The sequence below is a fragment of the Onychostruthus taczanowskii genome, unplaced genomic scaffold, assembly GCF_017590055.1.
Source record: "Onychostruthus taczanowskii isolate IOZ18803 unplaced genomic scaffold, ASM1759005v1 scaffold64, whole genome shotgun sequence".
Classification (NCBI taxonomy): domain Eukaryota; kingdom Metazoa; phylum Chordata; class Aves; order Passeriformes; family Passeridae; genus Onychostruthus; species Onychostruthus taczanowskii.
In genome coordinates this window covers 3,849,439-3,877,432 of record NW_024504122.1, presented here as the reverse complement: position 1 = coordinate 3,877,432, position 27,994 = coordinate 3,849,439, and the positions used below count along the sequence as shown (strand labels likewise).

The window sequence follows — 27,994 nt, the reverse complement described above, 5'->3', positions numbered from 1 at the left end:
TTTGGGAGGGTTTGGAGCTTATGGGGGAATATGGGGGTATGAGGAGGCTGAGGGGGTATGGGGATTATGGGTCTACTGGAGGTATGGAGGCATGGAGGGCCTTGGGGGCATGAGGGACTTGGGGATTATAGGGGACATGTGAGGTAGGAGTGCATGGGGAATATGGGGAACAAGGGGAATGGGGGCATAGGAGGCCTTGGGGGGCATGGGGAACAGGGATTTGGGGGTGCAAGGGAGAGATGTGTAAGGGGCTCTGGGTGTTATGAAGTGTACAAAAGGGGGGGGGTCCTATGAGAGTTTGGGGGACACAGTGGGGTAGAGGGAGTGTGGGAGGACATTGGGGTATGGAGGGAGATGTGGCTGTGGGGTGGGAGATGGTGATATGGACCAGGTGTCAGGGAGAGGGGACAGCGATGAGGGCAGTGACAGGGATGGGAGGTGGGGACAGGGATTGAAAGTGGAGCAGGGACAAGGTGAGAGTGGAGGGGGCAGGGACTGGGGCAGGGTGCCAGGTAGAAGGGGCAGGGACAGATTGAGGGCTCAGGTGCAGTGACTGGAAGATGGGGATCAGGAGCAGAATGCCCATAGGGCTGTGTGTGTCCCATGGAGCCATGGATGTCCCACAGAGCCATGGACATCCCACAGAGCCCTGTGTCCCCCATGGATACGGTTGTACCAGAGAGCTCTGCATGTCCTATGGAACCCTATTTGTCCCATGAAGATGTCCATGTGGATGTCCCATGGGTGTCCTGTGAAGTTATACATGTCCATGGATAACCCATGGAAACATCCCATGAAACCATACATGTCCCTGGGGGCTGTGGATGTCCCACAGAGCCATCTGTGTCCTGTCTGTGCATGTCCCAAGGAGCCATTTATGTGCCCTGGAATTGTGTGTGTCCCTTGGGACTGGGACCCATAGATGTCCCATGGAGCCGTCCATGTTCTGTGGATCCATAAGTGTCCCCTGGAGCTGCAGATGTCCAGGAAGCCACCCAAATCCCACAAACCTGTGGATGCTCCACAGCGCCATTCACACCCCTTATGTGTCCCCTCTGTGGGGCAGCTCTGGCAGCAGCCCCCCCAGGCCCCATTTTGGTGTTCCCCTGAACCCGCAGAGTCCCCCACGTCCGTGCTCGCCATCCCAGGCAGGTTCCTGAGCCAGCCGTGCTCCCGGCTGTTGTTTATGGCACAGCCAGACCCGTTGCAATCGGGACGTTTCGCCGTGTGGTTAAACCGGCTCCGGCTGCGGCCGTGGGAGGAGGGATGTGCCCTCCCTGTCATTACACCCCCGCGCTTTAAACGTGGATGGGGACACGAGGGACACCGGGACACACCCAGACCCATCCCATGGCATCCTGCAGCCATGGGAATAGGGTCCCACAGCCCCGAGTCCCGTTCCTGGCGTGGCCCCTGCCAAAAGCAGCTCAGCCTGGGCCCATGCCACAGCTAATCCAGCCGGCAAATCCCCTGGAGGCACATGTGCTGGGCACACGTGGCCGGAGCAGGGCCAGGATGTGGCACCCGGAGGTCGGAATCGGGCACCCGGGGGTCAGGATGTGGCGCTGGACACTGCTGGGCACCCCCAGGCTGGGGTTTGAGGGATTTCTGGTGCAAGGGGCAGCTGTGTTTTGGGTACTCTGGTGTTGATGTGTGTCCATGTCACCCAGGGTTGCCCATGTCACCTTGGGGTGGGGGTGTGCCCATGTCCCTGCCTGTGCCATGGCTGTGGGTGCCCATGTCCCTGTTCCCCCAGAGCACACGTGTCCCTGTGTCCCCATGTGTCCCTGTATCCACACACGGGGATGTGGATATCTGTGTCCCATGCCTGTTCCTGTCCCTGTCACTCTCCTGGTGACAGTTGGTTTCCTGGTCCCTGAGTCCATCCCTGTTCCTGTCCTGCTGTTCCTGCCGGTTCCCATTCCAGTCCCAGTGCTTGTCCCTGTCCTGCTCCCACTCCCAGTCCCTGCCCCTCTTTCTTTCCTGATTCCCTCCTCCTCCTGGTCCCTCTCCCTGTCCCCGTCCTGGTCCTGGCTTTGTCCCCATGCTGCTCCCACTTCCTGTTGTTCTTCCAGTGCCTCTCCTTATTCCTGTTTTCCACCTGGTTCCTGCTTCTGTTCCCATCCCCGTATCATCCTTGTCCTTGTCCCTGCCCCATCCCTGTCCCAGTGCTGGTTCCCAGCCCAGTCTCAGCCCTTGTCCGTGTTTAGATCTCCATCCTGGTCCCCATTCCCCGTCCCTATTCCTCTCCTGGTGCCTGTTCTCTTCCTGGTCCCCATCCTGGTCCCTGTCCCCACCACCTTCTTTGTCCCTGCTCTGTCCAAGTGTCCAGCTTGGTCATGGTCCTTGTCCCTTTCTCAGTCTTGGTCCCTGCTCCCTGTCACTGTACCTCTCCTCATCCTGGTCTGCATCCCCATCTCCATCTCCATCCCCCTGGCCGCTATACCTGTCCCTGTCCCAGCACTCGTTCCTGTCCCTGTCCTTCTCCCAACCCTTGTCCCCTGTCCCCATCGCCTCTCCCTGTTGTTATCCCGACCCTTGTTCCGATCCCTGTCCCTGTCCCTGTCCTTGTCCCGATCCCTGTCCCAGTCCCCAACCCGATCCCTGTCCTTGTCCCGATCCCTGTCCCAGTCCCCATCCCGATCCCTGTCCTTGTCCCGATCCCTGTCCCAGTCCCCATCCCGATCCCTGTCCCTGTCCCCGTCCCCATCCCGATCCCTGCCCTTGTCCCGATCCCTGTCCCAGTCCCCATCCCGATCCCTGTCCTTGTCCCGATCCCTGTCCCAGTCCCCATCCCGATCCCTGTCCCAGTCCCAGTCCCGATCCCTGTCCCAGTCCCCATCCCGATCCCTGTCCCAGTCCCGATCCCTGTCCCGGTCCCCATCCCGATCCCTGTCCCAGTCCCCATCCCGATCCCTGTCCCAGTCCCGATCCCTGTCCCAGTCCCCATCCCGATCCCGGTCCCCAGTCCCGATCCCTGTCCCAGTCCCTGTCCCGGGCCGGGCTCTCGGGCTCCCCCTGCGGGCGGTGGGTGGCGCTGCGGGTCCTCCCCGGCGGCAGGGGGCGCTGCGGGGCGCGGGGCGCGCAGCCATGGCGGCGGTGCGGGCGGCGCTGCTCGCCCCGCTNGCAGCGCGGCCGCGGTGCCCGGCGGCTCGTACACGCTGCGCGGGGCCGTGCTGGGAGCGGGGGGCGGCCGGGCCGGGCCGGGCCGGGGGGGCCCGCGGGGGGAGCGGGAGGAGATGGAGATCCGAGGCCGCCTGGTGCTGGTGAGCGCGGGGAAACGGCGAGCGGGGCTGGGGGGTGCTGTTGGCACTGGCGAGGGATTGGGAGGGAGAACTGGGAACTGGAGGGCACTGGGAGATACTGGCGGGGCAGGGGGCAGTAAGGGAGGGAGGGGGACTGGGGGACACTGGGTGACACTGAGGGGTGCGGGCTGGGGACGTGGGTGCTGGGTGGCAGTGATGAGGGGGAAGCAGTGGCAACTGGGAGACATTAAGAGACCAGGGGACATTGGCAGGGCAGTGGTCAGTGGGAGGGAGGGGGGCACTGTGGGCCAGTGGGTGCTGGGGTGGGTCCTCGGGCATTGGGAAAGGAATGAGGCAGGGTAGGAGTGGGAGCTGAAGGGCACTGGGAGGCACTGGAGGATTGGTGGGGAGGCCAGAGACACTGGGGGACTGGCCAGGGCAGGCAGCCACTGCTCGGGTGTGGCCAGCAGCACAGAGGAGGTGCAGGCAGGGGCACGGAGGCAGTACGGGCCAGGCCGTTTTCCCTGTGTTACCCCAGCTGCTGTCCCTGTCCCCACACTGTGCCCGACTCCTCAGGACCCCTGGGGCATGGAGGTGCCTTGGGGGTGCCCTGAACCTTGGGGTCCATCCCAGCTCTCCCTGTCCTTGCAATGTCTCCAGGTGGGTGATGTGGAGCCGGAGCTGAGCGCTGCTGACAGCTGGATCGGGGTGGTGCCGGTGGGCACCGAGGAGCCGGCTGAGGGCCCCCGGGGTGCCAAGGAGGAGTCCTTCACCACCGCCGTTGTCACCAAGGTGATCCTCTGTGTGACCCTGTCTCCTCTGCCTGGCCCTGTCACCTGCCTGGCCTGAGGGCTGCTGTGGTGTTTGCAGGTCACAAACCCACAGGGGTGTTACCTTCGGTGTTTCCTGGCCAGGCCTGAGGGGTCCTGGTCTGTGCTTAGTGGCCAAGGGATCTCTTGACAGCCTCTGACCCCTCTTGGGTCCCTTCTGACCCTTCACCGTGGCAGAGAGGTGCTGGGTGCTTCCTGCAGCAGGACAGGAGCTTGTCAGGGACACAGCCCTGCTGTCCCCTGATCGTGTCCCCACTGTCCCTGCAGATGAAGCGAGCCCTGGTGCTGGGGGCCTCTGCCCTGCTCATCCTGGCGCTGAACCAGAACGCCATCCGTGAGGTAGGGCAGTGCCGGTGGCGGGGCCGGGCGGGGGCCGTGCCCCGCTGACCGCTCCGCTTCCCTCCCGCTGCAGCTGGACGTGTCCCAGCTGCTCGCCAAGCCCGTCATCGTCATCCAGTCCTCGGACAATGTCACCAGGCTGCTGGGAGCGCTGCTGCGGTACGGCCTGGGCTGTGGGAGGGGCTGGAGCCTGCCTGGTCCCTGCCTTGTCACTGCCTTGTCCTTGTCCCCCAGCAGGCTGCAACACCCAGGGACCACCCTGGGGGTCTCTCACTCAGCCCGTCATGTTTGCTGGGGTGGTGTTGGGCCATGCCAAGGCCAGCTGGGGCTGAGATGTGCTTCTAGGGGAGATCTGGGTCAGATCCAGCCCTTCCCCAGGGCTGGAGCCCTTCCATGGGTCCCCATGTAGTGGCAGGTGGCCTCAGCCAAGAGCTTTAGGACTCTTAGTAGAAATTTTCCAGACCAGTTGGTTCTTGTCATGGCACTGCCATCCCCACAGCCTCTGGGTGTTGGTTCTCACCACCATCAGCAGTGGGCCCCTGTCTATCCTCCTGACATGTGGGACATTGGGATTGCTGCCAGGGTGTCACATATGGGGAAACTGAGGCACAAGGTTGGGAGGAAGAGCCCTGTGCAGGGTCACTGAGGGCTGGGCACAGCTGGGGAGGAAGTGTCTTGCTGCCACCTCCCCTGCACTTCCTCTAGTCCCCCTAAGTCACTGCCTGTCCCTGTGGGGAGGGGGTGCTCCCTGGCACGGGGGAGCTGTGCCCGAATCCTGCTGTGTCCATGGAATTGACACTTTTCTCCTTGCTCACAGTGGGCTTCGGGCTACGGCGAAGATCACGTACCAGGCAGTGCTGCTGGAGAACCTGGTATGTTTGTCTGTCCTCCTCTTCCTCATTCTGCCAGTGGGAGAGCAGGGCATGACTTGCCCAGCCAAACTTCTCCAATCCATGGGAAGCAGCTGCAGGGAGCAGGGAAGGGAAGGGAACCCATGGGAACAGAGCAGCTGGCAGCACCAGTGTTCCTCCTCCCGGGACACGTGTGCTCGCGTCGCTGGACGCTGCTGTGGCCATCAGCAATGCCGTGTCCTGCCTTGCAGGGAGTGACCCTCACGCTGTGGTCCACCTGCGGCCTGTCCCGAGGGGGCCTCTACGGGGAGTGGCAGGGGGTCATCTGCCCCGGGGAGAGCAGCTCGCAGGTCCAGGTACGGCACTGGGCTGCCAGTGGGGCCGGGAGCGGGGCTGGGAGCGGGGCTGGGAGCGGGGCCGGGAGCAGGGCTGGGAGCGGGGCCGGGTCTCTGGCTCCCGTGCCCACGGCGCTGTCCCCACAGAAGTACCTGCAGCAGCTGTGGAACACCATCCTGCTGATCGCCCTGCTGCTCTGCACCGGTGTCATGGTGCAGGCGCAGCGCCAGTCACGGCAGGACCTGTCGGAGCGGGATGCCGAGGTGGGAATGTGGGAATGTCTCTGCTGTGCGCCGTGCTGGGGGGTTTGGGGTGGGCTCTGACCCTCGGCTCTGCCCCGCAGCTGGACCTGAAGCAGCACATCCGGCGGCGGCTGCTGGCACTGAAAACCCGGCGGTACCATCCTGGGAAGCCGCCCCGGAGCCGGGCCTGTGAGATTGACAGCTGTGCTGTGTGTCTGGACCAGTTCCACAAGAGCCAGGTGGGACTGGAGCCCACCCTGGGCCGAGCCTCTGGTCACTGGCTGGGGCAGGGTGTCCCTGCCAGGGTCTGGGCTGTGTCCCTGCCACCCAGCTGTGCTCACATGTGCCCTCACTTCCCTGCTGGCAGTGGCTGCGGGTGCTGCCCTGCTCCCATGAGTTCCACCGGGACTGTGTGGATCCCTGGCTCCTGCTGCAGCAGACCTGCCCTCTCTGCAAGCGCAACATCCTGGGTGAGAACCGCCCTGGCACCCAGCTGAGGCCCTGCTGGCCCTGGGGCACAGCCTGGGGAGGACCTGGAGCCTGCCAGACTCCCTGTGCCAAGCTGTCTGTCTTCCTTTGCAGGGAACTGCTGCACAGACAGCTAGCTGGCCTGAGGACACACTCCAGGGACAGACCCACGGCTGCTCCAGGGACAGGGAGGGAGCAGGGGGTGCCCAGCGGGTGGCACTTGCTTCCGGAGCAGGATTGGTGTGGCTGTGCCCATCACAGTGCCCAGACTTTGGAGAGGGAAGGACTTTGGCCTCTCCTGCTGGGTGTGAGTAGAGGGGTGGGGGGTCCAGATGGGCAGTGTTGGGGAGGGAAGATTTGGGGCACCTATGGGTGTAACGGGGTGGGGGCTGGGGCGGGGAGAGCCCTGGTCCTGCTGTGCTCTTGCCCTGCTCACAGCAATTTTTCTAAGTCTTGGGTTTTTTGTCTATTTGCTGGTGGCCGTGGCAGGGTAGGCAGAGCCTGGCTGCAGTGCCAGCCCCTCTGGGAGGTGGGTGACAGACCCAGGGCTGGGACTGGCAGGGCTGTGGGGTGACTCACGGCCTCACTGTGGGAGGGCAGGGGTCGGATGCTTTATTTATAATAACTTATTAGAAAGGATGGCACGAGTCAGCTGCAGAGCCAGCACAGGGCTCGGCTCACCAGCACGGTCACTGGGGACACACTGTAGGCCCCGCCCCACAGGCTGCAACATGGCACATGTCCATCCCTATTAAACATGGAGCAAGGGCTGGCTGTGTGGTTTGTGTGGGGCTTGCATGGGGCTCATAGTGCTGGGGATGCAGCTCAGAGGTCAGGGCCAGCCTGTGCCAGTGACTCGGCGGTTCCCAGCCCCTCGGTGCTCATGGAGGGGGGAATAACTTTCCCAGGTTATGCCTGTGCTGGTGGGCTGAGGGTGGTTCAGACTCCTCTCATCCCAGGCCAGCTCAGCTTTCCTCTTCCAAGTGTGGCCACATCCCAGTCCCCTCTTGGGAATGGTTCCTGGCAGGAGCTAGCACACGCTGTGCCCTGGCATCAGCCCCAGGGCTCTTCTGAGGACTCCAGCAGCAGCGTAGCCATGAGCGACTGATCCCAGTGCCCAGGAACGTCCCTAAAGCAGCTCCCCAAGGAACCAGGCAGAGCCCAGGTTTCCCTTCCTGACGCACAAAGAACAGGTAACGAGGTCCCCTGGGCAGGGCAGGTGGCTGCTGGTGGAACAATTTCTCTGTCAGGAAATTCAGACTGATCCGTGTTTATTTGCGGTGAGCCCCGGTGTGGAGTGAGGGGAGGCCAAGCCCCAGGCGTCGCACTGGGAGCGTGAGGCACGGTTTGGCCTGGGGTGTGGGCTCTGCCCGGAGTTTCTTGGAGTGCTGGCTGCTGGGAGCTCTGTGCCAGGCCTTGTCAATGCTTCCTGACATTCCTGTGCTGTCCCTGCTGCTCCCGCTGCTGAGCCGCCTGCAGGGTGGAAGCAGTCAAAGGGGAGGAAGAGCAGGGAACCCGCCCCCAGCTCCTTCCCCTGGGTTCCTACTCACCCAGTGTCCTCCCTGCTGGCCTCCCTGTGGAGCTGGGACCCCAGCTGGGCCTGTGGGACGAGCTGGGGAAAGGAAGAGGAGGTGAAATTTCCCCCCAACCAGCTTCAGCTCCAATCACACCCCTTGGCCATCACAACTGGTGGCACTATGGCCACAGGCATGGAAAGGAGCTGGAACCAGCCCTGGGCACCTCAGGCAATGCCAGTTAAACCAGAGCAACCTCCCAGCAGCATGAGGAGCTTGGGCTTGGCCCTCCTGGGGTCCCCATAGGATGTCTGGGGGCCATGGGGTAGTTTTGGGATACACAGCACCCACCCCTGTGGCAGCCAGCTCACCTTGAGCACGCCCTGCTCAGCTGCTGCCTTCACCTTGGCGAGCAGAGCCTCGAGCTGCGCGTTCTCCCGCTCCAGCACCTCGATCCGGATCTTGTTGGCCTGGAGCTGACTCTTCATGTCCTCTGTAAAGTTCCCACTGCCTGCAAACAAAATCCAACAGAGCCCAGCCTGCTGCTGCTGCCTGTCTGCTCAGAGGCGTGGGCACCTCTCCTGCTTGCCCCGGGCAGGGAGCAGCAGCACAGCCTGGGAGGTGACAGCTGGGACCCCAAGCCCTGTGGGCAAAGGAAGCTCTGCCATGTCCTGGTCCTGCTCTATGTGCTGGCCCTGTGTGGGATGCACAGTACCCCTGCAGGGAAGCACGTTGGGATGGTCACAGCTTTGCACGGGGTCTGAGCCCTTCCTGGGTATCAGTGGGACAAACGGAGTGTCTGGGGCCAGCAGGATCCCCTGGGAGCTCTGGAGACCCCAAGGCACAAACCCACTGTGCTTCCATCTGCTCCCTTACTCTCAAACGGCGTCTCAGTGGGCGTGTGGAGATCGGGGAAGAACACCAGGAGCCTTTCCCGCTCCCTCAGCTCCTGTGCCTGTTCCTGCAGCCGGGATGTGTTTGCCTGCAGCTCCAGGATGGATTGCTCCAGTGCCAGCTTCTCCTGCTGCAGCGTGTCCAGCAGCTCCTGCGTGGCACAGTGGGGAGGAGATGAAGTTTGCAAGAATGAGGATTTGGTCTCTCATGGAAAAGCTCCCACTCTTCCCTGATGATAAGGATGTCCTATGGCAGTTGGAAGTGGACAATGTGCAGGGTTTTAGCTGTGAGATCCCTGGAACACCAACCACAAAGTGTGCAGTGTGTCCAGGTGTCAAAAACCAGAACACTGGAGATGTGATAGCACCTCAAGATGTCCTTTCCTGCTGCTCTCCTCTGACCTGACTCAACCAGAGACTCATATGGCAGAGGGTGGAGGGGGAGGCCTCTTCCCCAGGGAATCCCATGAGGTTGTGGCCATGTGGCAATGTCACCCTAGGTCCCAGAGTATCCCTCCTGGGAAAACTGGCTGTGGGTGTGGGTGTGGGCAGGGCAGCGTGTGGCTCCTGACAGCCCTGTGGCACAGGCTGTGTCCCACACCTGGGTACCAGCACTCACCTGCTGTGCCTGGAGCTGTTTCCCACTCTGCTCCTGGCTCTGCTCCAGCTGCTCCACCAGCCGGGCCTTGTCCTCCTCGGCCTCTCCCAGGCTGGCCTGCAGCTCCTCACGCTCCTGGTCCAGGCTGTCCAGCTGCTGCAGCAGGGTCCTCTGCTTGGCCTGCAGGGACTGTGGTGGGGGGTGAGCCTGTGTGGGGCTGTGGCACCCATTCCTCACAGCCCTGACAGCAGCAGCAGCTCAGCTGTCCCACGGCTCCGGAGCCAGCCATACCTCCTCGTGCCGGAACATGCTCTCCACACGGACCTTCTCCTTCTCCAGCTGCATGCTGCTGGCACTCAGCTCCTGCTCCAGGCTGTCCCTCTGGCCTGTGAGCACCTGCACCTTCTCCTCTAACTCCAGCACCTGGCTCTGGGCCACCATTGTGGTCCTCATCTCCTCCAGCAAGGTGGTCTTGGAGAGCTCTGGGAAGACACAGCCACCATGGCCCAGGCTGGGCAGGGGAGAGAGGCTGGAGGACCATGGATATGATGAGAGGGATGGGGGTGCTCAGCCTGGAGAATAGAAAGCTCCAGAGAGAACTTAGGAACCCTTTCCAGTGCCTAAAGGGGCTCCAAAAGAGCTGGAGAGGAGCTTGGGACAAGGGCCTGTAGTGACAGAATTAGGGGCAATGGCCACTGCCAGAGGGCAGGGTTAGATGGGACAGGGGGAAGAGATTATTTCCTGGGAGGGTGGGCAGGCCCTGGCACAGGGTGCCCAGAGAAGCTCTGGCTGCCCCTGGATCCCTGGCAGTGCCCAAGGCCAGGCTGGATGGGGTTTGGAGCAGCCTAGGACAGTGGAAGGTGTCCCTGGCCATGGCAGGGGGTGAAATGGGATGGGCTTTAATGTCTCTGCCCATGCAAACCAGTCCATGATTCTGTGGTTCAGGGGCACCCCATGCCCTCCACAAGCCCTGGCAAAGGGAGGCAGGTCTGACAGGAGGCCTGTGACCCCTCAAACCTCCACCAGCATCATCCCACTCTGGCACTGGGTGATGCTGGGGTGCTGCTGTGAAGGAAGCCCATCCTCTGCCCATCCCCACAGCTCTACAGCTCAGTCTGGAGAGTGCTGGGGGCTGCAGGGGTGTGAAACACTCATGAGGCCAGGTGAGCTGGCTGAGCCCCTGGGTGAGCCCCTTACCCAGCTCCTGCACAGCCACCTCCTTTGCTGCCAGCTCCTCCTTCAGGGCTGAGAGTCGCTCCTCCAGCAGAGCAGCTCCTAAACCAGCACAAAACTCCTCTCATTAATCAGTTCTTCAAAAACAACTAAACCAAGGGGCAGCAAACAGCCACACCAAAGTGTTTTCATGCAGTGATTGTGCTCTGTAACTAGGGAGGAGAGCGTGATAGGACACACACAACCAGCTCCCACTACCCAGGATTGGCCTCACATCGGGGAAAATCCCCCAGCACCTACAAAAGGCCCTGCTGGTTGTGGTGGGGCCAAAATTTGCCCATGGACTCTGTTCTTCCTGCAAATGCCCCTGGGCCTGGGAGGGTGTCAACCCAGGACAGAGGGGATGTTGGGAACAGCTGGGAACAGTTCTCTACCTCTCCTGAGGTCGTCCTTGTCCTGCTCCAGCCTGGCCACAGCCTTGGAATACTCCTTTTCCTTGGCTTTCAAGCTCTGCTCAGCCTTCTTCTGCTGCTCTGCTTGGGTGTCCTTCTCTACCTGCAGCTTCCTGGAAAAGTCCTCAATCTGTTTCTGCAGCTTCTTCTTCTGTTTGCCCATCTCTTCCAGCTCAGCCTTCACGGGGTTCACCTGCTGCAGCAGCTCCTGGAGGTGTTTGTTGATCCGGGAGAGGTCCTTGCTCTGCTCCGAGGCCCAGTAGCTCATGTCTGTTGCAGAGAGGTTCCTTCTCCCGGCACTGTCCTCCAGCACCTCCTGGAATTTGCTGAGAGCTGAAGGGATGTTCTGGCTCTGGCAGATGCTGGTGATGGCTCTGCCCACCTCGCGGAGGCTGGCCTGGGCGCCGGAGCAGGTGTCACAGGAGCCCAGGGGTGACCCCGGCGTCTGCGTGGGGACACTGCGGGTGCTCGGAGCCAGGCTGGGGCCAGCCCTGGGCTGCACACTCGGATTTGGGCACACAGAAGTCGGCTGGGCAGCCTCCGGGGGAGTTCCTGGCTCCAAAACTTCTGGCAAGCATTTCAGGTGCTCCTGATATTTCCCAGCCTGGGGAGCAGAGGGTGGAGTGGATTGCTGTGTGGGGATCTCCCACCTGCAACCCTTCTCCCGAAGGAGAGAACACAGAACAAAACCAGAGCCCAGATCAAAGTGGAAATGACCCATAAAAGCCTAAATCAGGTGTGGTGATAGGACAGCAATGCAGCCAAGGGACAGTGACCACGGGGAAGCCTCAGCAGCAAAACCTACTCCCCAACTCCCCACCATCCCTTCTGTCCCACCCCCTGCACTGCCTACTGGTTTTGCCACATGGATTGTTGTGAGACTCTTCCTTGAGAAAGATCATTTTGGGGAAAATAAAATGCAGGAGAGGTTGTTTTTACCACCAATTATTTCACTGTCTTGAGTCAGCTCAGATCCACAGTGGGATCAGCAGAACTGCAGCATTTTGGCAGTAGGAGAATGTTTTCCAAGCCCTAGACACAGCCCAGCTCCAGAGATCCTGGAGCAGGACGGATGCAGTGGCAGAGCTGGGAGGGGCGGAGGGAAGGGACTCAGGCTGGGAGGGGACAGATGTGTGACACAGGGGCCAGCACTCAGAGGGTGCACGCACATCTGGCGTGGCCTCAGGGTGTTGAGAAGGACCACGATCCAAATCCGGGGGGGGGAGAGGGGAGTGACTCAGCTCATGGGACGTCCCCAAATGTCCCACCTGGTCGCGGAGCCGCTGGCAGAAGGCCCCGAGTTTCAGCATGGCGCTCCAGAAGGTCCTGGCCGTGAGCCCCGCGGACATGCAGGGCCCCGGGCCCCGCGCCGGCGGCACCGCCCGCCCGCTCAGCACCGCGTCCGCGTAGCCCGTGAAGCTCTGCAGCAGCAGCAGCAGCCTGTCCCGACGGGAAAACACGGCCTGGAGCTGGGGATGCCGGCTGGGGCAGGGAGGGCGGCCCGCTCCCATCACCCGGACAAAGCGGTGGGATGCAGGAGGGTGGGATTGCTGCTCCCGGGATTGCCCCGGCGTGGATCACTTCATGGAGCAGCCACTCCGAGAGGCTGTCATTAAGCCCCCCCAAAGATTTGGGGCACCCGTGCTGCTGCAAATCCTGACTTTTAGGGCCAACAGCTCAGTGGGAATGGCTTGTCTTTTAAACCAGAGCTGTATTTATTTCACCCAGACTGCAAAAGGGGCTTTGGCCTGCCAGGGCTGTGTCCGAGTGTTTCCAAGGTTTTGGGAGGCAGTTTACCGCTCCCATCACCCGGACAAAGCGGTGGGATGCAGGAGGGTGGGATTGCTGCTCCCGGGATTGCCCCGGCGTGGATCACTTCATGGAGCAGCCACTCCGAGAGGCTGTCATTAAGCCCCCCCAAAGATTTGGGGCACCCGTGCTGCTGCAAATCCTGACTTTTAGGGCCAACAGCTCAGTGGGAATGGCTTGTTTTTTAAACCAGAGCTGTATTTATTTCACCCAGACTGCAAAAGGGGCTTTGGCCTGCCCGGGCTGTCGATGCAGCTGTGTCCGAGTGTTTCCAAGGTTTTGGGAGGCAGTTTAACAAGCCTGTCCCATCTGCTCCACCTCTGGCTCGGCTTCTTTGTGGCCAGTTTGTGCTGGGAGCTCTAAGCAGGGAAAGGAGTTGGGTTTTAAAGCTCAGCAGGGCATAAGGCCATGTTGCTGTCACTGCTCATCATGGAAATAGTTGGGGAACAAAGCACCCAAAAGACTTCATAAAATCAGGGGATATCCTGAGCTGGAAGGGACCCACGGATCATCCAGTCCAACTCCTGGCCCTTCACAGACACCCCAACAAACCCACCCTGTGCCTGAGAGCATTGGCCAAAGGCTCCTGGAGCTCTGGCAGCCTCGGGGCCGTGATGTGGCACTTGGTGCCATGGTTTTATTGATAAGGTGGTGTTATGTCAGAAGTTGCACTTGATTATCTCCAAGGTTTTTTTCCAACCCAGCTGATTCTGTGATCATTCCCTGGGGAACTTGTTCAGTGCCTGAGCACCCTCTGGGGGAAGAACCTTTTCCTGATATCCAGCCCAAACCTCCCTGGCACAGCTCCAGCCGTTCGTTGAATCCCATCCCTGGTCACAGAGATCAGAGCTGTCCCCAGGGAGGAGCTGCAGCCCCGCTGAGATCAGACTCAGTCTTCTCTGTTCCAGCTGAACAGACCAGGTGCTCTCACCCTCAACCCTGCCACCCTGTCAGCCCTCATCTGGATGCTCTCTAACAGCTTTGAGTTCTCTCTGATCTGAAGTGCCCGAAACCTTCGCCGGGATGAGGATAAGCTCAGACGCACAGCTGCCCTTCCCCGCGGTGCCTCTCACCTGTCTATGAGCAGCTCCAGCAGCACCACGTGTGCGTGCTGGCTGAACTCGGGCTCGCTGTCGCTGTGCCTGTAGCGCTGCAGCAGCGCCGCAATGTCCAGCTCGCAGGACAGCTTGTCGGGGAACTTCCAGGAGGGAAAGTGCACGGCGCCGGCCCGGGAGCACACGTCGGCGATGGCGGCCTGCAGGTCCCGCAGGTCGGCCTGCAGGCTCTCCATGCAGCCGCGGTGGCCCAGGAGGTGCGCCATGGTGCGGGGGGGACACGGCCCGGGAACAACGGGGCCACAAGGTCACCGAGCCTGGGAGGGAGGGGACGCCCTACCGGGACAGGCTGCTGGAGACGGACCGGCACGGTAGCTCCCGGGCCCGGCGGTCTCCAGGAGTGCTGGGGAACCGGAGGCAACCGGGGGGATCGGAGGAATCAGCAGCAACCGCGGAGAAGAAGCGCGGGGCCCGGGAGCTGCGCTAGGCCTCGGCGTCCCAGCCCTGTCGCCATGGCAACTACGCCCCTCCCGCGCCACAGTGGTGCATTCCTACTTTGGGCGCCCCCCCCACGGGACTCTAATGGTACATCCCACAGCGGGCGCGCGCGCCCTGTGCCCACCCACTTCCCGCCAATCTGGGCCTGCGCCCCCGCCGGCGTTGCGTCACTTCCGGCGCGCACGCGCGGCACGGTGCCCGCCGCCGCCATTTCGCCCCCGTCGGTGCCGGCGCCGCGGCTGCTCCGGACCGAGCCTCGCCCGCCCCTCGATCGGCCCCGCCCGGCGCGGAGCCCCCGGCCCCGGCAGCGCCATGCCCGCCGGACCCGTGCAAGCTGTGCCTCCGGCGCAGCCCGCGCCCCCCGCCGAGAGCAAACCGGTGAGGGAGGGGAGGGGAGCGGGGAATGGCGCGAACCGCGGGGGTGTGCGAGTGGGGCCCTCACGGACCGGGCTGGGCTTGGGGGCGCTGCGGTTTCGTCCGGAGCGCTGCATTGACCCCTGTGCCCCGCTCGGGTGAGAGCCCACCTGGGCTGGAGCTCCTCTGCTCTGGAGCCAGGCTGGAGAGCTGGGGGTGCTCACCTGGAGAGGAGAAGGCTCCAGGGAGAGCTCAGAGCCCCTTGCAGGGCCTGAAGGGGCTCCAGGAGAGCTGCAGAGGGACTGGGGACAAGGGATGGAGGGACAGGACACAGGGAATGGCTTCCCACTGCCAGAGGGCAGGGATGGATGGGATATTGGGAATTAGGAATTGCTCCCTGGGAGGGTGGGCAGGCCCTGGCACAGGGGGCCCAGAGCAGCTGTGGCTGCCCCTGGATCCCTGGCAGTGCCCAAGGCCCGGAGCCTGGGGCAGTGGGAGGTGTCCCTGCCCATGGCAGGGGTGGGATGAGATGAGCTCTAGGTTGCCCTCCCGCCCAAACCATTCCAGGATTCCTTGGAGACAGCAGGATCCTGCTGGGGCTGGGCAGGAGCTGAGCCCTTCCCTGGCAGTGTCCCGGGGCTGTGGTTGCAGTGAGTGTGGGATGCCAGGAGCTGGGGGAGCTGCCCTGGCTCCAGGAATGGTTTGTGGAAGGATTAAAAGTCTGAAGAAGCGTGGCAGGGCTGGGTGTCCCAGCACCCTCTCAAATCCTTTCTCTCTTGGCCATATTCATGTTCTTTGCAGCCAGAGGTGGGAATATTCATTCCTCATGTATTCCTGGGGTGGGATACAGCTCCCACAGAGCTGGAGCTGCTGTCCTGACTCTTACACAGCAGCATCAGCAACCTTGGAGCTGACAGGGAGCTGCTCTCACTGAGAAACTTTGAAAATTGTGATTCTCCCCCAAAAACCCAGTGACTTTTATGCAGAGATGTTACCAAGGCAACTCAGCATCACTGTTAAATAAAATATTTCAAGTGTGTTGTTGCCCCATCCTTCAGCTCCTCAAGATGGTGTTCTGAGGGAGTGGGAATAAAAACTAGAAGTGTTCCTGGTGCCTTTCTCTTGACAGACTTTGTTAGGGTTGTGTTTTATGGAATGGTTTGCAGTGGGAGGGACCTTAAAGCCCATCCCATTCCACCCCTGCCAGGACAGGGACACCTTCCACCATCCCAGGCTGCTCCAAGCCCTGTCCAGCCTGGCCTTGGGCACTGCCAGGGACCAGTTTGACCTGAGAACATTTTCTGGCTTGGATTTTCCATGGATTTGGCAGAGCTGGGAGCTCTGCCTGGATTTTAAGTTATCCCTGACCATCCCTGTTAGGATTATAAACATTTCCAGCAGATCTGTCCTGGTTTATAACACCTTTTCTTGGAAGCTGCCTAGCAGCATCTTTAGTATCCTGCAAAAGCAGCTCCTGCTACTGGAACACAGAGCTATCCACAGGGAGGCTTCTGGGAGTTTAGTTTGGCTCCTCCTGTAACATCAGTGAGGAAAAAACACTGTTGGAAATTTTCTCTTCAAAACAGCTTCTCTTGCAACTACAGTGGCATTAAAAGCTGTGACTTTTTAATGTGGAGTTGGTAATTCAGGTCCCACAGGCCCCTAGGAAGGTTCAGAACTTCCACAGCTGGTGAGGAATGATGAGTTATTCCTGGAAATGTTACTGGAAACTCCTGGCTCCGCGTTTAAAAACAGCCTTGGGGTCGAGGCTGGTACAGTGAAAGTTGTTGTGGTTCCCATGGGGGCACCCTCCCTGTCCTGCTGCCCCTGCTCCTGCAGCAGGTGCCCCTGAGAAGCCAAGGGATTGGTGGGATGGATGATCCAGATTCTTCAACCCTTCAGTGACTGAGGGGCTGAGGAGGAGGATGGATAAAGGTTCCTGTGTGCCTTTGGGAGTGTGTTTGGGATGCCTGATCCTGACTCCCCTTCACCTTTTGCAACGAAACTCTTTATTACAGCCAGAGGAGGAGCCTAAAGAGGAAGCAGCACCAGCCAAGCCTGTGGTGGGAATTATTTACCCTCCTCCAGAGGTCAGGAATATCGTGGACAAGACTGCCAGCTTTGTAGCCAGGTAAGTGGCACTGCTGGTGTCTCTCTCTCCTGGGGTTTTCATGCTTCTGCTGTTCAGTGCAGCTCTAGAAGCTGAAGCAGGTCCCAGCTTTGTGGTTTTGCATGAAGGATTTTAAGGATTGAGACTGGAAAAGAAACAACAGTATTGTACTGAAGAGGGTGTAAGACAGCCTTTGCTGGAGAAACTGGTAGTAAATAAATAAAATCTGTGTTCAGATGTGCAGTGGGTGGTGCAATAACTGGGTAGCAGGGCCTTTCTGAATGATCTGAAGGGGAAACCAAATTCCAGGTGCAAAGGGAGCCTTGGTACCGGAGTCATGGCTGTGTTTTATTGCTCAAATGTGGTGGGGTTTGGCTTCAGAGAATTACTGAATGCTGCTCCAGGCAAACCCTTATTGTGTAACTCATCTCTAAAGTGCTGCCAAGGAGTGTTGGCTGCTTCTGAGCATAAGGGACTGTGTTTATCCTTTGGGATTGCAGAGACCTCCTCTTTTGGAGGAGGTGGAATGTTTTAAATGAGGCTGGGAGATATCCAGAGAATACAAAGAGGAACACCCTGTGGCAGCTGGGGATTCTCTCAAACTGCTCTGAAATAACTGGCTCATGCTTTAGGGAGGATGGGAAGTAACCTGGACTGGGGCTCCTAAATGCAGCTCTCTGGGCTGGTCAGTGCCTGCACAGGCTGATGTTTACCTGCTTATTTTTTTTTTTTCCCTTATGTGGTCGTTCTGGAACTGAACACGGTGGTTTTTTTCTTTTTTTTTTTTTTTTTTTTTTTTCCCCTTATGTGGTCATTCTGGAACTGATTATTCTTGAGAACTTGTTCATAGAGCAGATAAAATTGGTGTAGTAGGTAACTTGTAAACTTCATGCTTCATAACTTCAGCCAGTGGTGGAAATGATGTTTGAGTGCAGACAGATGTGACTGGAACACTTGTGAGTGTGAATTTTTAATATTCACATTAAAGACAAAATTAGGGCACAATTGCATCTAACTTGTGTGTGCCCAGCTGGGTGGGAGCCACTGAGAGAGAAACTCCTCACATGTGAGAGAGAAAATGATCTTCCAAGGGGCTGGTGCCTCAATATGCCCTCGTCTGAAAGAGACATTTACCCTTGAGTTGATGATCTGAACAATTTTTTTTCGTGCTCCCCAGAAATGGTCCAGAATTTGAAGCCCGAATTCGTCAGAATGAAATAAATAACCCCAAGTTCAACTTCCTGAACCCCAACGACCCTTACCATGCCTACTACCGGCACAAGGTCAGCGAGTTCAAGGAGGGCAAAGCCCAGGAGCCCTCAGCTGCCATCCCCAAGGTCATGCAGCAGCAGCAGAGTGCCCAGCAGCAGCTCCCACAGAAGGTGAGTGTTCCTTTTCATCCCTTTGGGGAAGAATTTGGCCACTGTGGGGTCGTGTCACAGCCTGGGATTGAGAAGCAAGGAAGCTTGAAAGTCAAGAAGGAGCAGTTGGTTGTACAGTTGTCAAAATGCCTGCAGTGACAGGCTTGGAGTTGAGTGGCTGGGGCTTTGTTTTGATGCAGATGTGCATCTCCCAGGTGCCAGTAACTCAAAGTTGTTTGAAATTGCCAATATACAGTTTAGTTGGTCCATGTTAATTAAATTTAGCTCTGTATTGACTTACAAAGTACTTACACTGGGGATCACTTGGACTGGATGTGGCAGAGGCAAGCCTTGGGAATCCCTTGGAGTTCTGTTTGGCCTGGTTCCATGCACTATTTTGTAGAAACTTTTCCTGCCAGAAGGGTTGACCTCCCCTTAAAACTTGGGGTACAAAATGTTCAGCTGTGCCTTTAAATTCTGGGTGGGAAAAGGGCATGAAGTGAAACCAAGGCTTTTCCATGCTTGGCATGGCCAGCAGCCACACTGCTGGCCCTGGGAGGCCTATAGCAAAGTCCTGATACATTCCAGATTTGTTTGCTGTTGGAACAACATTTTTAATAGTATTAAGTTATACCTGATGATTTCTCATCCTTGCACCTGCCAGGATGGCAACTGGCATTGCTTTCCTGCAGCAGCTGGAGGGGAAAAAAGATTGTCCTGAGTGTTTGCTGACCGTTCCTTGCAGGTGATGCCTCAGGTTTTAGCTTTTGTATTTTTCAGATTCTGTTCTGCTTTAGTGTATAAATCTGGGCTTCATATTAGGGGATGGTGAACTCTCTTCACAGAGCAGGGAGACAAAGCAATTCCTTCTCTAGCTGGGGACCAAGGACAAATGATCCAAATTTCAGGCCCAAGAGCACAAACAGCGGTGCCCCAAAGAGAGACAACAAGAAGGATGGGACTTCATGGCTAAAGCTGTAATTGTGCAATTAACACCAGTATGCAAATGGACCAAAACTTGTAAAAGTGAGAGACACTGTGACCTGCCATCCATTAGGTGGCCATTTTGGGTTGTGCTGCCCAAGGTGAATTTATTTGAGGCCTCTTAACAAATCCCTGCTTTATCCTTCAGCTCTGCCTAGCCTCTGTTCTAGGTCAGCCTTCCCAAGGCATCAGGAGGTCACTGGGCTGTGTGTTCTCCCTGCAGGTGCAGGCCCAGGTGATCCAGGAGACCGTGGTGCCCAAGGAGCCCCCGCCCGAGTTCGAGTTCATCGCGGACCCTCCGTCCATCTCGGCCTTCGACCTGGACGTGGTGAAGCTCACGGCGCAGTTCGTGGCCCGCAATGGGAGGCAGTTCCTCACCCAGCTCATGCAGAAGGAGCAGAGGAATTACCAGTTTGATTTCCTTCGTCCCCAGCACAGCCTCTTCAACTACTTCACCAAGCTGGTGGAGCAGTACACAAAGGTACTCCAAGCAGGGTGATTCCTTCCACAGCAGGAATGAGTTCAGAGGGCTGATGAAGGTCTGCAAACCAGCCAGGTTGGAAATATTCAGGAATCCATCCTTTAAATCCTACTCTTCAGAGTGGATATTGAGCTGAATACATTGGGCTAAATGTACCACACACTATTGTAATCTCAGTGAAGTTTTGGGGTTTTTTTGTTTGTTTTTGTCGTGTTTTTTTTTGTTTGTTTGTTTGTTTTGTTTTTTAAATCTGGAGGGTAATTGGAAGATCACAAGTGAATATTTTGAAGGAGCAGTAAGCAGTGAGAGGGCTGCAGTAGAATAAATATGACCTGAGGGTCTGCTGGTATTTTTAGCAGCATGGAAAGGGAATAATTGCTCTGAAAGAGGCTTTGGCACAGAGAACTGTCACCAACTGTCATGCAAAATGTGTTTCAGATCTTGATTCCACCAAAGGGCTTACTTCTCAAGCTCAAGAAGGAGGCTGAAAATCCCAAGGAAGTCCTGGATCAGGTATTCCAGAAAAGATTTGCAAAAATGCTGAAGCATTTGGTCATGTTTTGATTTTTTCTCTTTGCATGTTTGTGGCTTGTTGGCAGCAGATAGAGAAGAAAATGGATGTGTCACTTGCTGTCACTCGAATACAGGGGCTTCAAAGTTGCTTTAAGCTGCGGTTGATGTTCATATTGGGGGTAGTTTGTGGCAGCACAGAGATACTGCACAACCCCATTTCCATGTGCTTACAGAGTGGAATCCTGGAATATCCTGAGTGGGAAGGATCCTATCATCCAGTCCCACTCTAGCCCTGCCCAGACCCCCCAACAACCCCACCCTGTCCATCCCTGGGGAGCCTGGGCAGTGCCAGCACCCTCTGGGGAAGAGCCTTTCCCTGATCTCAGCCTGACACTGCTCCACCTGTTCTTCCTTTCATTTGCAAACCCGCATTGAGATGGCTGTGCTGTTCCTTGTCTGACACTGTGCTCTGGCTGCTCCTGCAGGTCTATTACAGAGTGGAGTGGGCCAAGTTCCAGGAGCGAGAGAGAAAGAAGGAAGAGGAGGAGAAGGAGAAAGAGCGTGTTGCTTATGCCCAGATTGACTGGCACGACTTTGTGGTTGTGGAAACAGTTGACTTCCAGCCCAGCGAGCAAGGTACCGATGTTAAATGTTGTCAGGAAGTGTGTCCTGAAGTGCCATTTTTAGGCAGACATTGGCTGTACAGCCTTTACAGCCTTACGCTGACGTCTTGCAGGGCTGTTGTTTTTCTCTGGAGTCACTGACGTTCTCCTTGAAGGAAGTCCAGGACTGCAGTAATGTCCACTTCTCCATTTCCACCAGGACAGCAGAGCTTGTCCCACTTTCTAGTAGTGCTTCCATTTATAAGTCACTTTTTCTTCATGTGTCATGCTGGTGTTTGTGTAGACTCCATCCATTCCCTTCCATATCCTCTGGCTGCCAAGGATTTTGTTGCCACTGCTTGCTGTTGAAGAACTGGTATTTCTGTCAGCGTGTGTTGAGTAATGAAATGGAATAGAAAAACAGAAGCTCTGTTTTCTGCATTGTAGGGAATTTCCCTCCTCCCACCACTCCAGAAGAGCTGGGAGCTCGAATCCTGATCCAGGAGCGTTACGAGAAGTTTGGGGAAAGTGAGGAGGTGGAGATGGAGGTGGAATCAGATGAGGAAGATGAAAAGCAAGAGAAAACAGATGAGCCTCCAGCCCAGCTGGATCAGGACACACAAGTGCAGGATATGGATGAGGTAACTGGACAATAGGATTTTGTCCCCTAAAGTTTATGTGGTTTATGATGGTCCCCACTTTCACTGTAAATAGTTCTTCAGTTTCTTGAGGAAATGAAATTTCCCTCTGATGACATCTCCAAACAACCTGTTACTGCTGGAATAAGGTTGTTTTTTTAATGTTTTCCATGACAATACAAGTTACAAGAGAGAAATCCAGTAATCTTGGCACCCGGTGGTGTAGATTTTATATTTCTGTGGTTTTAAGTCTTTCAGGCATTTTTGTGCCCAGAGTCTGGAGCACTGAAAGATGACTCATCTTAGCCTCTGCCCACTGTAAGCTGTTTTTCTGGTAACAGGGAACAAGAGTGTGGTTAACTGTAAGCCCCTGTGCGCAGGGCTGCTGTAGTGTAGAAGCTGAGGAATATGTGCTTCCTCTTCTGGGGCTGCTGAATTTCTGAATCATGGTCCAGAGGAGCCAGTATGCCATAGGTGTCCAGTACAGCTCCATTGCTTCCAAGCTGTGTAATCTGTTCTTCCAGCACTGTGTAGGATTTTATGTCTCTTTCAAAGGAATTTGACCACTGGAACTTGGTTGTGATTTTTGTTTCCTTTTCAATAAGGGGTCAGATGATGAAGATGAAGGTCAGAAGGTTCCTCCTCCTCCAGAAACCCCGATGCCACCCCCACTCCCTCCCACACCGGATCAGGTCATTGTGCGGAAAGATTACGATCCCAAAGGTAAATCAGACTAGAAGCCCACCTTTATTTCTTCCTGAAGAATCCCAAACCATTTGTTTCTAGACTGAACCAATGCTGTGGTTTTGTTCTCCTAGCATCAAAACCGTTGCCACCCGCGCCGGCTCCGGATGAGTACCTGGTGTCTCCCATCACTGGAGAAAAGATTCCTGCCAGTAAAATGCAGGAGCACATGAGGATTGGGCTCCTGGATCCCCGGTGGCTGGAGCAGCGGGATCGATCCATCCGGGAGAAGCAGAGTGATGACGAGGTCTATGCCCCAGGTCAGCTTGAGCATTGATTGCACAGCCCCTCCCTGCCCCCACTGAGCAGGACCATCTGAAATGTAGCTCTGTGTGATGTCCTTTCTGTGACAGTGAGATGGGAGTGTTTGTCAGCTGTTTGTTGCTGGCAGTATCTTTCAAAAAAAAAAAAAAGGGGACAGGAGTTGGACTTTAAAGGTTCTTGTTGTCCTTTCTGACTCAGAATATTCTGTGTGAAAAGAGCATCGCTTGGCCACTAGGTGTCAAATAATAGATCAGTGAGAGGCTTGGTTGTATTCCTTGGGATAAGAATTGCTCTTTTTCCCTCAGGTTTGGATATTGAGAGCAGCCTGAAGCAGCTGGCAGAGCGTCGTACTGATATCTTTGGTGTAGAGGAGACTGCCATTGGTAAAAAGATTGGTGAAGAAGAGATCCAGAAACCAGAGGAAAAGGTAGAGTGGAAATTGGGAATTTGTGTTTGATTGGTTGGAGTTCTTTTTATAATAGGTCCCTGTAGCATTGTGAATGCTCAGAGTCACAAGAGTCTTGAATTTTTTTCTTTCTATCAAGCTCTCTGGATTTCTTTGCAGTCTGGCCAGGTTGGGTTAATTTTTTTATTTTACTCTCTCAGGTGACCTGGGATGGCCACTCAGGCAGCATGGCCCGCACACAGCAGGCTGCTCAGGCCAATATCACTCTGCAAGAGCAAATTGAAGCCATTCACAAGGCCAAGGGACTGGTGCCAGAGGATGACAGCAAGGAGAAGATTGGGCCCAGCAAACCCAATGAGATACCCCAGCCACCCCCTCCTTCCTCAGCCTCCAACCCCCCTGCCAGTGCCCAGCCCATCACATCTGTACCTCGTCCACCCACCGTGAGTGTTTGAGCTCTCAGAAGCCAATTACTGGGGCTGTAGTTGATTAGGAGGGGTCCTGATGGAGGGCAAGGGTGCTGGCATGGAAGAAGATTTTGTGGGAAGTTTGTGGTTTAAGAGTAGTTTGGAAATATTAGAGGAACCATATTGAACTTGCTGTTAAAAATGGAATATAATACTTAGGTGGAGGTTTTTACCTTAGAGGTGTCAAAAAGACTGGGATCAGCTGGGTAGTGGGATTTTGGAGGCACAGAATATGGCTAAGAAAGGGATGTTTGGGGAACTTTGTAGGTGTAGAGTGATGTTGGACAAAAGCAGCCCAAGGTAAGAAGGGATCTGCTGTGAGTCCCAAACAGCAATTTAGCAAAGGAACTAAGTGCCTGGAGGTCTGATCCCAAGGCAGGGAGGGAAGGAGGGGAACCCCTTTAATCTGTTAATGAGGCTTCTGTGCCTGTTCAGAGCAGCTTGGGTTGCCCATGTGGTGGGGCCACTAAGGCTCCCTGCAAGTCTTCGGGCAGCAGAACCCGTGGTTCTGTGTTTCCCTGTTATTTTAACTGGGGCTGTGCCAGCCCTGGGCATTCCTGCTGAGGAGCTTCACCTTCTCTCCCCAGATGCCTCCTCCCGTCCGCGCCGCCGTGGTCTCTGCAGTGCCGGTCATGCCTCGTCCCCCCATGACGTCCGTGGTGCGGCTGCCCCCGGGATCCGTCATAGCCACCCCCATGCCTCCCATCATCCACACCCCACGCATCAACGTGGTGCCCATGCCCCCCTCTGCTCCCCCCATCATGAGCCCCCGCCCGCCCCCCATGATCGTCCCCACAGGTCAGTGGCTTCAATTTTCCCGGGGAATTGTCTGGTAATTCCTTTAGAGTGGGCTTTGGTTTGGAGCCTTTTTCCTCCTGTGCCTTGGTTCTGGTGTGTAACTGGGATAGCAGGCGCTAAGTTGTGTTGTTAAGAGTTTGGGGGTGTTTGGTATGGCTTACCTAGTGCTGCTTTTGGGCTCAAGGCTCTTCCTGCACCATGAAATGCCAGGAGTCCTGTGGCCCCAGGAGCCTGCCCGGGTGAAAATTAAGAATGCAGGGTAAAGAGAAGCTGCCAGCACCTCAGTGGGTGTTGCAGCTCCTTACAGAAGCTGCTGCTGCTGGAGGAAAAGCTGTTTGCTGGCCCTTCTCCTCATTAGGTGCTTTGAAGTTAAAAAGCATGATGTAAGAAGCAATTCTTCCTTTTTTTCGTCCTCTTTTCTTCCCTAACTGGAGGAGCTGGCACTGCTGCCTGCCAAACTGAGAGCATGTTCTCTTTTTTTGCAAGATCTGCAGGAAGCTCGCATGCCTTGTTATCTCTTCCTGGAATGCTTCCCAATAGAAGAGCTCTCTGAATGTTTGAAGTTTGCATGTTGCTGTTGGTTGTAACTTCCTCCATGTATTGTGGCATTTATTTTCAGCCTGTGCTGCTCTGCTCAAAGCGTTTTTGTTGTGAGGGGGTGTTTGCTGTGCACTCAGGAGGTGACTGTAGGTTGTGCTGTGTGTCCCCCATCCGTTCCAGCCTTTGTCCCTGCTCCTCCCGTGGCTCCGGTCCCGTCCCCAGCTCCGATGCCTCCTGTCCACCCCCCGCCACCCATGGAGGATGAGCCAGTCTCCAAGAAACTGAAGAGTGAGGACAGCCTGATTCCAGAGGAGGAATTTCTGCGCAGGAACAAGGTACATGTGTGGGTCAGAGTCCTGGGCTCCTCCACACTAGCTCCAGAGGGGCTGTAAAGCCAATTCCCTGCACAGAGGGGCAGAAATACCTGGCAAGAAATGGACTTCCTGAGGTTTCTCCTTTCTTTATCATTCCGGATCATTTGGAGCAAACCAAACTCTTTTGTCTCTTATTGGGAAGAGCTACATAGGATGGGATAATGCTCTTCTGTAATTAAGGGCAGTGAGAGGTAGGTTGTAATGCAGAGAAGAACTAAAGTTGCTAATGAGCTTTTAAAGAGAGGAGGGCTAAGCTGGAGATGCAAAGAGATTAGAGTATCAATGCCAGCATGATAGTAGGGTAATGTGGTGTATTCCATACCAAGGTGAGCTAAATGTGAGCCTCTGTTCCTTTCTGAGGAGTGCCAGTGTCACAGGAGGAGTTTTAAATCCTTAGGAAGGGCTGTATGGTTTTTCTGGGAATATTTAAAGTAAAAGAGGAGATTTAGATACTGGAAAGGAATTGTTCCCTGTGAGGGTGCTGAGTCCCTGGCACAGGGTGCTCAGAGAAGCTGTGGCTGCCCCATCCTTGGAAGTGTCCTTGGTTGGATGGGGCTTGGAGCACCCTGGGGTAGTGGAAGGTGTCCTCTGGCCATGGCAGGGGATGGGACTGGGTGGACTTTAAGGTCCTTTCCAACCCAAACCAATGTGATTCTGTGGTTTCATGTGCACAGAGAAGCTGTCTCCTGCTCAGGGCTTCATACCCTCACCCTGTGACACCGCCAGCGCATGTGGTGCTCGATAGATGGCACACAAAAGGAAGAGAAATCCAACCAAATGTTTTATTGTGGGAGCAGTGGAGTAACTTGTAAACACATTTCAGTGTGTTTACTGAGGAGCCAAGATATGGAAATGAACACTTAGTCTGCTGCTGTGCTATCACAGCCCTGAGAGACTTTATCTGTGTTTTCCCACAGGGCCCGGTCACGGTCAAAGTCCAGGTCCCCAACATGCAGGACAAGACGGAATGGAAGCTGAATGGCCAAGTGCTGGTGTTCACCCTGCCCCTCTCAGACCAGGCATGTAGCTCATCCTCCTGCCCTGTCCTGCTCCGTGTGCTGCCTGTCAGAGCAGCAGCTGGGTGCTCAGCCTGCTCCCCACACTGCCACTCCACGGGGCTGGGGAGCAGGACTGGGACAAAAGCACTGAAGGAGCCCTTTGTTCCTCCCCAGGTGTCTGTTATAAAGGTTAAGATCCACGAGGCCACAGGGATGCCAGCAGGGAAGCAGAAGCTGCAATATGAGGTGGGTATAAGGCCTTCAAATGCTGGTTGTTTCTTCAGTGCATTCTCTCACATGACTTTTTTACAAAGAAAAATTATAATTTAATGCACTATGAGATACTGGAAGAGCAAAGGGAATGTTTTTCCTGCCTGCACAGCACAGCTGTGACAGATCTGCCCTCTGTTACAGCAGGACAGGCTTTTAATAGGTGATAAAATCATTAGATTTTCACATTGTTGCTGCTGCAGATGAGTCCTCCAAACTTGGTGTGGCTTTCTCTGAAATCAGCCTCTTGTTTTATTAGAGTTTGTTTTGGGTTGTTTTTTTGGGTTTTTTTTTTTTTTTTGACATTTAACTGCAGCAGCCTGCTCCCACAGCTCTGCTGTGTGCTCCAGGAGGTGGGCGAGCGTGCTTTGGAACCCTGGCAGCTCAGGGAAGGCTTTTTCCAGGGAAGAGAAGAACTCACTCTCTCTTTCTCTGGGAGCCAGAGCTGTGAGAAAAGCCCCGTGCCTTTTTAATGACTTATTTCCAGTCATGCATGTGCCCAGGCAGGCACAACCTGCTGCCTAAGCAGTGAACTTTGTGCACTTACCTCCTCAGAGTTCATCTGTGGGCAGATACTCTGTTAACCCTTAACAAGAAGGGGAGCTGAGCTGATTATTTTTAAGGGAAAAAAAAAAAAGGTGGGGCAAGAGTGGAGCCTGAGTAACTCCTCTTGTGGTGACTCTTTATCTGTGTGTTGCAGGAGCCACATTGTCTGTATTGGCTGGTCTAGTGGGAAGTGTCCCAGCCCATGGCAAGAGGGGTGGATGGGGGGATCTTTAGGGTCCCAAACCATTCTAGGATTCTGTACCCACCTCCAGTGTCCACCTGGGACTCTGGAATCTCTCTGGGGTCTTTGAAGTCTGCAGTGTTCTGTCATCCCCCTGCTCTGAGTGTACAGCCAGAGGGATTGGGATCTAGGTGGGATTCTGTGGGAAGGCAGCACTGAGGTTTGTGCTCTGACTGATCTTTCGTGGTTTTTTTTATCCTTTTCTCCTCCCCTCAGGGCATCTTTATCAAGGATTCCAACTCCCTGGCTTATTACAACATGACGAGTGGCTCTCTGATTCACCTGGCACTCAAAGAGAGAGGAGGCAGGAAGAAATAGGAGGTGTGGAGCCCTGAGACGTAACGTGTCCCTGTTGTAACCCCAGCCCTCCCATTCCTGTTTCCATTCTGGCCTTTTGGGGACTGCATCCACTGCCCCCCCAGCAGCAGTTTGAACAGAGAGACTCTGATCCCCACTGATGAGAAGCTGATGGAGTCCCAAAATGTGTCAGTGTAGTGAGTAGTCTGTAGTGATCAACGCTTTGCCTGAGTGCAGGCTCTCCCTTGAATCCCCTTGGGAAAAGACATCATCAAGGTCATGCCCAGCTTAGTTTAGATCCATCTTTGAGGGATTTATGGTGGCCAGGAGCATCATCTGTCTGCCCTCAGCACTCACTGCTTCATTTAACCTCCTGCTAATTGAAAACTTCTTCTCCACACACTTATTAACCCCCTTGTTCTTGTTCTTTCCCTGTCTTGGATCTTGTATGGACCCTGACCTGGAAGTTTTTCCTCCCTTGGCATGAACTTGTGTTGCTGTTCCTGTGATAAAGGAGGTCTGGGTCTGCTCTGGACAGCCTGTGATTTGTTTCAATAAACATGCAGCTCTCCTTCCTTGGATTTGGGGTTTTTAATGGAGACGTGCCTGGTTTTGGAGCACCCGGATGGGGAAATACATCAGGATTTGTAATTAAGCAGTTTACAATAGGAAATCCTCTTAATTTCTGGGAAAAGCTACAAGA

General features: G+C 56.0%; 4 protein-coding genes across 4 annotated transcripts; 2 read left to right on the top strand and 2 right to left on the bottom strand.

Moving 5' to 3' along the window:
- The first annotated feature begins 38 nt into the window (after positions 1–38).
- RNF215 (ring finger protein 215) lies at positions 39–7,079 on the top strand. Its single transcript, XM_041420263.1, has 12 exons — positions 39–81; positions 1,119–1,268; positions 3,061–3,266; positions 3,906–4,037; positions 4,343–4,414; positions 4,488–4,573; positions 5,232–5,286; positions 5,517–5,621; positions 5,748–5,864; positions 5,945–6,082; positions 6,211–6,313; positions 6,426–7,079. The coding sequence occupies exons 1-12, from the start codon at positions 39–41 to the stop codon at positions 6,446–6,448; spliced, it is 1,230 nt and encodes a 409-aa protein (XP_041276197.1). The 3' UTR covers positions 6,449–7,079.
- A 121-nt stretch (positions 7,080–7,200) lies between these two features.
- On the bottom strand, positions 7,201–11,874 carry LOC121344391 (coiled-coil domain-containing protein 157-like). Its single transcript, XM_041420288.1, has 8 exons — positions 10,924–11,874; positions 10,514–10,591; positions 9,608–9,798; positions 9,338–9,505; positions 8,702–8,870; positions 8,197–8,336; positions 7,862–7,923; positions 7,201–7,784 (listed from the first exon to the last, which is right to left on the bottom strand). Exons 1-8 carry the CDS (start codon positions 11,660–11,662, stop codon positions 7,583–7,585), a joined length of 1,749 nt encoding a protein of 582 aa, XP_041276222.1. The 5' UTR covers positions 11,663–11,874; the 3' UTR covers positions 7,201–7,582.
- A 1,945-nt stretch (positions 11,875–13,819) lies between these two features.
- CCDC157 (coiled-coil domain containing 157) lies at positions 13,820–14,398 on the bottom strand. Its single transcript, XM_041420289.1, has one exon. It carries the CDS (start codon positions 14,069–14,071, stop codon positions 13,820–13,822), a length of 252 nt encoding a protein of 83 aa, XP_041276223.1. The 5' UTR covers positions 14,072–14,398.
- An 86-nt stretch (positions 14,399–14,484) lies between these two features.
- Positions 14,485–27,866, top strand: SF3A1 (splicing factor 3a subunit 1). The gene is made up of 16 exons (XM_041420287.1): positions 14,485–14,681; positions 16,676–16,788; positions 17,945–18,149; positions 19,336–19,593; positions 20,032–20,106; positions 20,592–20,742; positions 21,156–21,349; positions 21,952–22,069; positions 22,165–22,350; positions 22,660–22,781; positions 22,961–23,203; positions 23,815–24,025; positions 24,746–24,900; positions 25,857–25,958; positions 26,112–26,183; positions 27,211–27,866. Exons 1-16 carry the CDS (start codon positions 14,616–14,618, stop codon positions 27,310–27,312), a joined length of 2,373 nt encoding a protein of 790 aa, XP_041276221.1. The 5' UTR covers positions 14,485–14,615; the 3' UTR covers positions 27,313–27,866.
- Positions 27,867–27,994: the final 128 nt, after the last annotated feature.

What these genes read in the sequence shown, in the direction of transcription:
- SF3A1 (XM_041420287.1), top strand. Translation starts at nt 14,616, where the DNA reads ATGCCCGCCGGACCCGTGCAAGCTGTGCCTCCGGCGCAGCCCGCGCCC. An exon ending in TGGTGGAGCAGTACACAAAG is followed by an intron (nt 19,594 to 20,031) that starts GTACTCCAAGCA and finishes AATGTGTTTCAG; the next exon opens with ATCTTGATTCCACCAAAGGG. An exon ending in TCCAGAAACCAGAGGAAAAG is followed by an intron (nt 22,782 to 22,960) that starts GTAGAGTGGAAA and finishes TTACTCTCTCAG; the next exon opens with GTGACCTGGGATGGCCACTC.
- CCDC157 (XM_041420289.1), bottom strand. Translation starts at nt 14,071, where the DNA reads ATGGCGCACCTCCTGGGCCACCGCGGCTGCATGGAGAGCCTGCAGGCC.
- LOC121344391 (XM_041420288.1), bottom strand. Translation starts at nt 11,662, where the DNA reads ATGGGTCATTTCCACTTTGATCTGGGCTCTGGTTTTGTTCTGTGTTCT. An exon ending in CAAGGACGACCTCAGGAGAG is followed by an intron (nt 10,592 to 10,923) that starts GTAGAGAACTGT and finishes GTGCTGGTTTAG; the next exon opens with GAGCTGCTCTGCTGGAGGAG. An exon ending in AACAGCTCCAGGCACAGCAG is followed by an intron (nt 8,871 to 9,337) that starts GTGAGTGCTGGT and finishes TGTGCCACGCAG; the next exon opens with GAGCTGCTGGACACGCTGCA.